Genomic DNA, 11967 nt, shown 5'->3' on the forward strand with positions numbered 1-11967 from the left:
CCGGTAAGACTCAGAGGAGCTGGAATAAACGTCGCGGCTGAATCACTCTCACAGATGTTGATACAATTACCGACATAACGCAGATGAATGGCTGCAGATACCGTGGAGGGTGTGGTCCGTTGACTCCCTGACTCAAAGCTCACGTTCTCTCATTTGGATCCAGAGCAACAGCAGAGCGTCTCTGGAATTTGTCTTCCAAGATTTTCCGCGTTTCAAACCACTGGGTGAAAAGTTGCTAATTAGTCGGGTCGTGATTCAAACACTACTTCCTCACGGCAGCCGGAATATTTGACAGGGTGGTCTGTTCCAACAAAACGTAATTTATTTATGCAGCATATTCAAAAATGTAAGAGCGTGGCAGCCGTCTGCCAAACACTTATTCATATTTTGTGGAGTAAACACGTCCATGGCCATTACTTGGCAGCCACGAAATGATTTGGTTTAAGTGCATGAAAATTAAACCTCTTTTCTCAATGAAAGCGCTTTAATGGCCTTCCACTTTTGTGAATTGCCATTAAATTAACCAAAGCCAACCCGATTTGGACTTTAGAGGGTGAGAGAAGTGGTGTAATTAAAAACACTCTTGTGCCTGTTAACCATATCAGAGATGATTATGAGAGGTTTTCGCCGCAGATGTCTTTTAGCAGAGGTTCTTCTGCATTAACAGCTTTTGTTCATTAGGACCCACGTGGTGCTGGAGTGTAAAAACTGTCTTTGCTATTATCTAATAAGGTCATTTGTGTTAGAGCTGAATATTAAATGTCTTTTTGCCATTCATTAAAACAGGAACAGTCACTATTTTTGTTTTATACTTGTTTTATACAAATTAAGCAATAACAAGCTAATAACAACCTTGTCACTTATCTTTCTAACTGTAGAGTAATTAAAATTATGGAGTTATATACAGTAAAATCTATTTTACCTTTGCATGTTAGAGTAGTAATCTGCTGATTAAATGATATTGAGCCACAGCGGAACAGTGCACCACATGTGAACAGCCTTAATACCAACACGGTTTGAAGAACCCCTCAAGGTCTGCAGCTAAAAATAAAACCAGGGCTAACTTCCTGAGCCAGAACACCTGCCCTAGACACCGTTTCTCCTGGACCTTCTTTATCACTCGTCCTTAACAGAGAGAGAGAGAAAAACACACCTAGAATCTGAACCAAAAGCAAAATATCTTTACCAGTTCATCCGAAGATGAAACAACCTCAAGCCTTCAGATGTAAAATATCCACTGTTGAATGATTAATGCCCCTTTCATGAGCACAGACTGTCGTAACTATATTTGGCAGAGCTTAGTTTTGACAAAAAAACATCCTTGGGCGACAGGGATGGGAATCATAAGTGCAAAGGAAAGAGGAGTGGGGGGGGTTGAGCCATGTAGGATTCTTTGACCAACCGATATGAGGCAAACCCACTCCTGGGGAAAGTGGACCGGAGCCGCAACCGCAGGCAACGCAGTGATTGGCTACGGAGCTCATTTGCACGCTGCTCTCATCTCCAACAAACTCTCAGGAAGCACCGGTGGATAAGGTCACCGGTGTCAGTCTGCCGGTGTGCAGGCCGAGAATGTAAACAGATCAAAGGCACAACAGCTGTTTAAGTGAGTGCAGGAGGAGCCGGTGTTCTCGTGTTCTCATCCGAGCGATAATGACCTCGAATTCATGTCAGAGGTGATGGATAAACTATCAATCAGATGTTGGGACGTGTGTGAAGTCAGGTTACAGCGTGATGGAACGTGTTTAGAGACATGGGGACAGAACCGCTTCATTCTACACATGAGGTGAAAAACACCAGTTATGTTCAGTTACGACAGGTCACTATTCTTTGTACCTTATCACCCTGCAGGGATTTGGCCAGTGTCAGAAATACAAATTGTGCATTCTGTTAATTTGTGATTATACTTAAAGTAAATTAAAATTGCCCATTGAGCTATTGGATTTGCTAATCATCCTTGATCAATTATGGCGTCACTGTCTAGGCGTAAACCTGTCAAAAGATATTTTTCAGGGAGTAAGATGAAGGATCTTTGGATATTTTTGATTTATACAATTTAATTTTCATATTATTTGATGTCGCTGCAAGTCTAGGATGCAATGTGTCTTTGTCAGCCCACACAAAGTCAACATGCTAACATGTTCCCAATGGCAATGTTAATATTCGGATGTTTACGAGGTTCACTATTTATTTGAACATGCTAACATTTGCTAATATGCTCGAACTAGAGAATTATGCTCGAACAGTAATTGAGATTTTAACTGAAGATGGCTCCAGTTGGAAACAGAAGGCATCATCAGAATATTAAAGTCCAGACTGAGGGGAACGTTGACATCTGCATTAAATTTAATGGCAATCTATTGAATCTAGACTCTTTACTCAAAATTACAAATGTCAAGGAAATGCTTGATGAAAAGTGAAAGGAATTCATTAAGTTGTTAAGATTCATCATCTGGGACACATGGACGTCTTGTGCCAGCCCATCTCACAGCAATCAATGTTATATAGTTATAGTAGCTCTGGAACAAAGTCAGTAGGACTCTGGGGGAATCAGAACATCTTTACCAAGTTTGATGGAAATCCATCCAATAGCTGTCAACGTATTTTGGCACCAAATTGGTGAAGCGACCAAATGATCACCGTCTGAAACAAACACTGCAGGAAACTCAGATGCTAAACGGTGCAGCAACAGCTAACTGGGGATGTAGCATCAGCTATTATTGTGTCGTCGTCACAGTGCCAGAACAATCAGGATCAAACACCAATGTCACGAGGAACAGATTAGGGGATTTTATCATGTGATAATTCGGTGCTCCAGCACCATCATCATCTCTCTTTCAACATCAAGGTAGACGCTGCTGTAATGTATCATCACCGTTGTTGAGTAATTTAAAATCAGAGCAAAGGCCAGCAAAGTAATTTGATTATCCTCTTGTCCCCAGACATTAGTAGTTACAACCACACAGAGTAATATATGAGCTGGGTAACGATGTGTATGTGTAATAACTAAACTAAACTTTTCAGTGTACAATATGTATTAAAGAAAAAATAAGGTGTAGTTCTAGAATATACTGTAATTTTTATTATATCTCCCAAAAAAATCAATAGGGAAACATGGACAATAAAGTGACATCTCTAACTACCAACAGTTACTGTAGTGAAATGAAATATCTCTCTACCGACTCTGATGTCTCTTTGTCTCCATGTGGCTCTTTGTGTTCCATCATTATGTTAATATTGTGTATTCAGGATAATCTTACAGGCCGATAAAGGTTTTTGTTTTGATATAAAGCTCAACAGAACGTCACGCGCGACTGGAGACCGGCTCTTTTTTCATCCTACGGTGGCACTAAATGTCTCAATGCCATCTGGAGCCGCGAGAATAAAAACTCTCCCTTTTAAAAGATGCCCATTTTAATTGGTTAATATTTACTTGCAGGAGCTCTCAGCGGGCATGTGCACGACTTCTAATAAAGCACTTTAAAGTCCATGGGTTCTCGCTGCTTCCATTGAGTGTGATTCTGAACAAATGCAACCCGGGGTTGAACTGTTGGTAATGGTTGATAAGGGCCAATGGAACAAGATGCTGAACACTGCACTGAGCATGCGGCACATAATAACTGTGTAATTGTTATCGTTAACGGTAATCCTCCCTCTGACTCTGTGTGTGTGTGTGTGTGTGTGTGCGTGTGTGTGTGTGTTTGCAGTCATTTGTGCATTTGCATGTAGGCTACTTTGCATGTTTGGGTTTGGTGAGAAAATCTAGCTTCACAATATTGTCCCATAGTTGATATATTTCTATAAACATATACAAATTGACTGTTGCTGCTTTTCTAAGGAGCCTCTGAAGAGACCGATGCGAAAAATATATTTAGATGAGAAGAAAAAATAAGGTTTTATTTCCACAATTGTATGCAAATGTTTGCAGGAGAACACAAAAAATCTTTCAAGGGAAAGTTTTTGCAAAAATGAAAAAGTTGATGTTATTTCCTTTGCATCTAAATAATTTCGCTCGTCCACAGAAGAAATATTTGACGGGAAAATATCAGTTGTTTTGGAAATATGACAAACGTCATAACATACGTGTGTATGTGTTGCCTGTCCGCAGAGGCGACACACACACACACACACACACCTTCCCATAAGCCTGTGTCTGAGTGACTATGTACCCACACATACAATATATGTTTATATATAATAACACATTTCAGTGAGTACATGTGTGCATCTGTCTGCTGCACTTGCATCCTAATACACAGCGGGTCAGCGTGTACATTAATCTCTGCGGCGGCCGCACATCGCCTTGTATGTGCTGCTCTCTATCCCTGACCCAGTGCGCCGTGAGATCCTGCCTACAGCCTCATTTGTCTCCATCAGGGGACAGGCGAGGTTACGACTCACCAAAGCGCAGTACGTTTCTGGCGGATCTCCACACGTGATGTTTGGGGGGTCGAGGGCCACTCGCAGGTACTTTGTCATGTCGGTGGCTTCCGGCTGACAGGCCATGTAGTCCCATGCCAGGCCCTCCTCCGTGTAGATCTGGGACTTGCACACGTCATAGTGTCCCCAGGCCGCCGGGTAATGTTGCATGGTAAGGGCCACGCTGGTGCAGACGGCTTGCAGCGTGAACAAAACGTGCCAAAGCATCGCTGGTCTCGTTCTGAATGATCTCTGAGGGAATTCTTCTTCTGTTTTTCACTTTGCAGCTGCCGCTTCGTCACAGAGGCAACACAATGACTGAGAGTTTTTCTAAATTAAACGCAGCTCTGAACGGTGCAGTGGAGGATTTGGAAACTGTGGCAGCATGTTGCTACTTCTGTGTCAGCAGCTCCAGGCGACGATTAGCCCCCATTCGGTTACTTTGTCTTTGATTGCTGCCACTTCTGCCCGGCTGATGAGGTGTGTCACCGAGTGAGCTCCTTCAGAAGTGTTGATGAGAGGGTCAACTAACGGTCAAAGGAGATGAGAAGAGGGGAGTGACACTCCTCATAAGTCAGCGGCTGTCAGATGTTGTCGCTTGATCTCCTGTCAGTTGTGCTTCTTTGCCACAAGCGGCATCCTGAAGAACAGAGGAGAAAGACGGCCTGGTGAATAACACAGATCACACGAAAGCATCAAATACATCAGAAACACTGGACTGAAATATTAACACGGTTAAAGGGGCACTGAGGTGTATAAATAGAGGGTCTCACTTCCTACTAGCACCTGCCTGTGTATAATGTTCACACGACGCAGGGTCCCCTCAATAATAACCGTGCCCAAATCACCGTATACAATTCAAATCAAGCTTGTTCCGCGAAGCCTAATCTCCATTTGATTTTCATACAAAAAGGCTAATTTCCATGTGTCAAGTCACTGCATTTAAGTTATTGCTTTTTTCCCCGACTCCTGCTCTTTTATAGTCGAGCGTGTTTGTCCAGATGCCTTCCGAGGCATTTGGGAAATATTAGGGTAAAATTGGGAGACAGAAATGGTCTATTTGAGGGATTGTACGTTTCTCCGAGCTATCACAACCCATCAGTCAAATGGCCTAACTCGTCAGGTAATGGTGCCTGGCAGCCGTCAGCGGAGACCCACAGCATCTCAATGTCTCACGTACAAATCGCGTGTGGTAGTGGGGAGAATAGAGTGGAGCAGCTGTATGAGGCCGACCTCACACACAGTAACGACACTGTAAATAGGAGTTAAGTTACTGTCAATGAGCTCAGACGGCCGAAGTTAATGTTCCCAGAAGTCACTGCTCAGAGGCATGTGCTAAGTTTAACCTCCTGTCCGTGTAGAGGCATAATTCTCACAAACATGTACAGTTCCAGCAAATTCGCATTCACAGCGTAACATTTCTTTAATTTTTTGGCTAAATGCCTTGCTCAGGGGCACTGTTGGCAGCACTTGTTGAAGGGGAAAAAAGCGTTCCTCCTTCCATTTCTCTGACCAGATTCCCGGAGCTGATACACGCAGCTGGGTCAGTGACGTTCCGGTCAGTTGCTTCATTCTTTCCCCTTCAGGCTGCGGCTGAAACAAAAGACATTCCCACGACCTGAGGGTTGAAAGGATGTGAAGAGACTTTGACGTTCAGAGAAAAAGAGCTGTGTTTGGATTTGTGTCAAAAAGATTGAGGTTTCTGTCAAATCAAATTAATTAATGCAGGAAACTTAATAAAAAGTCTTACGAGAATGTGGGAAACATGAACTCTCCTTAATGTGTTGCTGTGCCTCACACACAGGCAGGTTCCTCTGCTCCCTGCTGGCACATCCAGGCATTAGAATTTAGTGCTCTAATTTTTTGCGATCTTATCTTGGAACCGAGCACTGAATCGGTTTTGACCACATCTAAGGCAATTACTGCTTTTCCTGCTTCCAACCTAATGCCCCTTTTTAGAGAAATGACTCCGGGCCTGAATACATTACAACTGTAATGAAAGACGTTCGTCTGAGCCGGAGAAATTATCTGTGCTGCTGCTCAGACTCGGCAGACCCTTCAAAGGTAGGCATGTTGGCAGGTATGGATGGGAGGCTTCATTTGACAGACCTCTATTGGGAAAAAGGGACGGGGAAAAAAACCAAGAGCGAGAAAGTTTGGCTCTTAAAATGTGCTCGTGTCAGTTAACAAGATTTCTAAGAGGAGGGCAATTACAAATTCGATAAGACGGCTGGAGCTCAGGCGTGATGAATATATATAACACATATGTCAGAGGGACACACACACACACACACCCTAATTCATTATACAGAGCTTGACTTTCATTATAAAGGCAGTCAAATTAGGTACCAGCAGCAGGGTGGTGGAGGTCGCCCTATCTTATTTTTATTTAATAGGGGACATTCAAAGCTAATAAGCCACGGCTAATGGAGCTAACCACAGGAATATTGGTTTTGATTCATGGACACCTGGAGGAATGAAATCCATACACATGAGAGGCAGGTGGAGGGATCTTCAGCGAAACCCCCGAGAACAGATCTAATTCAGCGTTAAAGCACTACTAAGAAGACAATAATGGAGGAAAAAAAGGATTAAAACGTATATATCTTATGATGAGGCAATATTACCACGCACGATAAGTGTTCTGACACCAGTTTAAGAAAGCCACTCCCTCTGCGTTGATTCAGAAACATCACTGGAAGCGGCATCCTGTGTCTGCTTGTGTTATAATAACTGTGAATCTCCCTTTGCGCTGTCCCTCCTATCTCATAACATCAGGCTCTTTTCACAAAGCTAAAAATGCAATATACAGCAATATTACAATCTCCGACTCTGGTTTCCCCTTGCCCCCCCACACACACTCCTTTCCCTGCATCTCCACCACAAGCTCCGAATGTGAGGCAGAAACTCAGGAATGTCATAATTCTGCCGAGAAAAATATGAGGTCAGATTCTATATTAAAAGTCATCAATATTTGAGCAGCCCTCCATATGCGGGAGGGGGGGTTTAGAGCTTAGGGTGACCACCTCTCTCTCTCTCTCGCTCGCTCTCTGCCTATCTCTTCCTTCCTCTCTCGCTCTCTCTCTCAGTCTCTTTCTCCTCACTTGTTTTTGAAGCCTCTGAAACACCCCCTTGTGTCCGCTTGCATTCCATCCCCTAGGCAGCTCATGCATGGCAGAGTGTTTTAAAAGTCAGCAGGCAGCCGTGCCCCGTGGCTCATATTGGTTACAAACTCCCAGCCAGACTCCTATAAAGCATGGCGGATGTATTCCATTCATTTTATAGTAATCCAACTAAAGTGTGGCTTTGCTGTCTGTCTCTGAGTTTGTCTTCGTGAAGGGGGGGGGGGCTCCCAACGTGGAGGGGGAATTGTCCGTGGTGCTGAACTACAGAACATCAGATTCGCTGTTTTGCTCCATGCTGATTATAATATGAATTTCAATACTGTTTATCAAGAAAAACAAACCAAACCAAAGATATTGACATGACAGACTCAAGCTCTCGCTGTTATTCATCCTGCAACAATTGCTTTTTTTCTTGTCTTGCCATCCTGCGTCGAAAGGAAGGATTTTGGGATTTGCACACATGCAATGCCGCCTCGTTGTGTTTATTGATTTTGCTGACTTCCTACCAATAACTCCTGATCCGCTGCCAGTGTGAGCAGACTGATGCTTTGTGGCTGGTTGATGAGTGCAACAATAAACTGGTTAATGCTTCCAACGTTCCCCGAGCCAAGGACCAACCCTTCCATACGAGTCACAGTGGGATCAACTGGCAAACACAAGCATGTCTGTACTGGCACGTATTTCTCCTCTGATTGTGTTTCTCTCCTTCATTCTTCCCTCTCTCTCTCTGGGTCCCTCATTCAACCTCCCAGCTCTGCTATTTCTCCTCCCCACTCTATTTCTTTGTCCCTCTCTCTCTCTGAATAGCAACCGTCCTGCTCTTGATCTGTAAGTACATAAAACATACAAATAATGTCTCAAGGCTGCACCTGTGACCTGGGAAACTGAAGCCCCATTACTTCGCTTTCTTATTTACAACAAAGGCAGGCTGTGCTTTCCTGCAAAGAGCCTTTTCTCCCAGAGAAGATGTGGTTGTGACAAAGTGAGGGTCCCTCTGTACGGAGTCCAGCCAGCCTTACACCACTGCCCACGTAAATCTGCTGCCATGCATTATTCAAAGTTCCTCTCCAGAACGACTAAAATGCAAAAAATGCAGAGCATGTTGTAAATATTTAAAATCCAGGACATTGTAACATTCATGCAGTCAGAATCGCAGGACGGAGAACCAGAGCAAAAGTCCGAGAATTCTACATTTGATTTGGTCAAACACCAGATTTGAATAACGATGCAAAGAGAGCAAGCATGTGCTGTAGTTTGGATAATTAAGCTTTGTCTGTTGTGTTCTGGGTCACGTTTTGCGCAGAGGCGAGGCACACATGTGACTTTACTGATCTGCTGCGCAACAGGTTAAAGTGACACTATTCCATGTGAAAAACGACTCGTGCTAATGAGGACACGTTTAACACAACAGCAGCTTCACGTTAACTGGACACGAAGGCAAATCCAGATTTACGAGCTCCCATATCTCACCCAACACAGTCTCCTCATTAAACTCCGTAAAGAGGGGGCACGGTGAGACGTGGCGGATAAACTGTGCAGTGTTTTATTCTGTCTCATATCAGCCGCTCATTGCTTATTAATTTTCACTTCAGACCTGATTACTGTTAACGACCCGCCCATGAAACAGACCACTCTAATTACCCTGCTCTGGCTCGTTTAGTCACATCTGTCATCGTCATATAAGCGATGATGTGCAAAAAGGGGGAAAAAATGCACAATCCGAAAACTCAAAACGCAACAATACTCACGCGTGAATCTGCTCCTGGGACGAACTCATTCAACAAGTTATCTACGGAGCGTGGCTGCAGAATGATTCTCACTTCTCTCTCAAGTGTTCCTCTGATTTCCCACCAGATTGTAGTGAAGGCGATGTGTGCGCAGGAAGCGCGCATTCGTACGGACAACACGAGGTTCTCCCTTCGTCCCAACTTTTCTTTTTCAACTTTTGTCTTTCGCTAAAACAGCTTCTGCTCCTAAACGACACTCGTTCACGTTCACACTTTCACTCTGTCGCGCTTACAAACGCCGACGAGTTCCGTGTGGCTTCGCACACGCGCGGGTTGACTTTACGCAGCGCTGCCTTTGGCGCAGCGTTCATCGGAATGGCGCACGACAAAGACTTTGGATTCACCCGAGGTCTGAGAGTCGTTAAAGTCCATCAGCGCGTACGAAAACACATCCGGGGAGAAACTCTTTGGGTCGTTTATCAGCTCGAGATGAAGACGGGAGAGGAAGAGAGAGAGAGAGAGAGAGAGAGAGAGATAGAGAGAGAGAGGGGGAGATAATACATCTTTCCTAAACGGAGCCAGTGTCCAGTTACATGTGAGCGCTCCGCCGGGTCCTAAAGATAACACTGACTGGTTAGTGAACCTCAGCTTCAGCCTTTCGTTTTACGCGCCTCCTAAATTCCAGTTAATGAGCCACACATTGAGAGTAATTTATTCCGAGGGGCGAGTGAAGCACTGGAGTTATTTGTGCCACCGGGGCTGATGTTGTGCCTTAAAATGCAGATTAAACTAAGAAAGTCATTTTTATCCTGCAGTGACATTTCTTGAAATTCCTGAAAACACATTTTCTCAGTTTGGGAAATAATTACAAACTCTTGCATGGAACGACTCGGCGTATTTTTCCAGCGACGCTAAGGTGCAATATTCTATTTAAAGTTGCTCGATAATTGCTCAGCAGCCGAAGAAGTCTCTCACAGATGCGAGCTCCAGACTCACTGATGTCAAAGTGTTTCCTAACGCCATGCAAATCCGAACTATAAGTAAACTCTGTGAGTTTTTTTTATTATGGCCATAAAGGAGGCATTCGGAGAGAAAAGAATCCAAAAGCAACTTCACAGAGGCGAGAGCTCAGGGCAGAAATCCACAGTCGAACAAAATCAGGATGCAGCAAGAACAGATTCTCAGCAGAAGAAAGAACCAGTGTTTGAAAATACAATATCATTTGGTTGTTTGCCCGAGGACAGAGATTATTATCACTACAGCAGCGCTTCAACAGCTTTTGGGAAAACAAATAAAACAAGATCTTACCTTTCATCCAGGAAGGTGAGAGAGTGAAAGTGCGCTTGAGGAAAAAAAACATGGGAAGGAGAAAAAAATGAAAACTCCTCTTGGTTTAATTATTCGGTGGATTTCGCCGGCAGAGCTGCAGGAATAACTGGAGTGAAGGTGCGTGCACCGGGCTCCCTTGGCGAGGAGTCACAGATGTCACCCTCTCCACTACAGGGTGCCACGCAGCCCGGCGAACAGCCGCGCTGACAGGTCGCTTTGAACGCGCATTTTAATTGTGCCGTAATGACAACTGGTGTGGATCGCACGATAAGAGCAGCCGCGCCCAGCCGAAGGTCACCGCAGTAATTGAGCAGACCGTGTCCCATGTCGATGCCACCAGAACCTCGAAATAACCGACTTGTACAATCTCCCCTGCTTTTCATCTTCATTCATATTTCTATATGGGCGTGCGAAGGGAGTGTTTTCTTTTCACTTCCAGCACCGGAGCCCCTTTTTCTCTTTCTTTCCTTTCTCCCCTGTTTGCAAACCGTTTAAGGAGAAATGTAAAAGCAGGAACAGACCGGTTTTGTCACGTTTAACAGATTTTAAACCGTCTTGTGAAACCTCCTCGTTTTCAGAACCCCGGACAGCTCCTGCGCCCAGTGGGCAAACTTCTGGGTTTTTCAGAGAACACGATGAAATGTTCCTCATTCAAAAATATGTTTTAAAGCAGTTGATGGTGATGTAAGTAGTTTATTATAGTGAAATACAGTCCATCCTTCCCCTCTTTCTCTCCTTCTCTTATGTTTACTCATGCATTTCTTTCCTTCCCACCTTACAACCAACATTCTTCCATTTTTATCTCAAAATCTAACATTAGACCCATTGGAATGAAACAGCTTATTTTTAAAAGGGTCAATTTGACCTTCCACGTTTGCCTCATTCCATCATTTACTTACTTCCAGAAACCATATACCCAGCACAGACAAATCTAATCTCCAGTCTTCTCCTTCCTCCTTTTTGCAGAATGTAAACTAAGCAGCTAAGTGATTCAAATTCCCCCAAACAGCACCGCAGCCGGTATTGATTTCTGGGCAAATTAATATGCAATGAAAGACCTGTCATCCCATTAAAAAGTGACAATGCTGTTTCTGTTCTGATAAAGGCAGAGTTGGGGAGGGGGGGGGAGGGGGGGGGGGGGGGGGGGGGGAGAGAACGGAGCTGAATGACAACAAGTCTCTCATCCCCACAGAGGTAAGTGTCTCACATTGTATCAGAGGGTTCAGCCTTTGCTTGGAGCAACTGCTGCTCTTGACATTTCCATTAAATCATTCCTCCTGGAAATACTGCCATACCACCCTGACACTCACAGCCATGACTCTGCTCGCTCATTCAGATTCTGAGCAGGATGGATAGACAGATAGAAA

General features: G+C 44.2%; 1 protein-coding gene across 3 annotated transcripts in view; it reads right to left on the reverse strand.

Moving 5' to 3' along the window:
- LOC117778352 (netrin-G1-like) overlaps positions 1–10888 on the reverse strand; it is a 59773-nt gene extending 48885 nt beyond the window's left edge. The window contains exons 1-2 of one of the 3 annotated variants that reach the window (XM_034613857.1): positions 10580–10888; positions 4402–5059 (exon numbers count right to left, since the gene is read on the reverse strand). In XM_034613857.1, the coding sequence (XP_034469748.1) occupies positions 4402–4647 (246 nt within the window). In that variant the 5' untranslated portion in view covers positions 4648–5059; positions 10580–10888. Of the gene's footprint in view, positions 1–4401; positions 5060–9292; positions 9819–10579 lie in introns of those variants that run through there. The other 2 variants (XM_034613856.1, XM_034613858.1) reach the window with 2 other exon arrangements.
- Positions 10889–11967: the final 1079 nt, after the last annotated feature.

This window comes from Hippoglossus hippoglossus, chromosome 17 (assembly GCF_009819705.1).
Source record: "Hippoglossus hippoglossus isolate fHipHip1 chromosome 17, fHipHip1.pri, whole genome shotgun sequence".
In the NCBI taxonomy this organism is placed as follows: domain Eukaryota; kingdom Metazoa; phylum Chordata; class Actinopteri; order Pleuronectiformes; family Pleuronectidae; genus Hippoglossus; species Hippoglossus hippoglossus.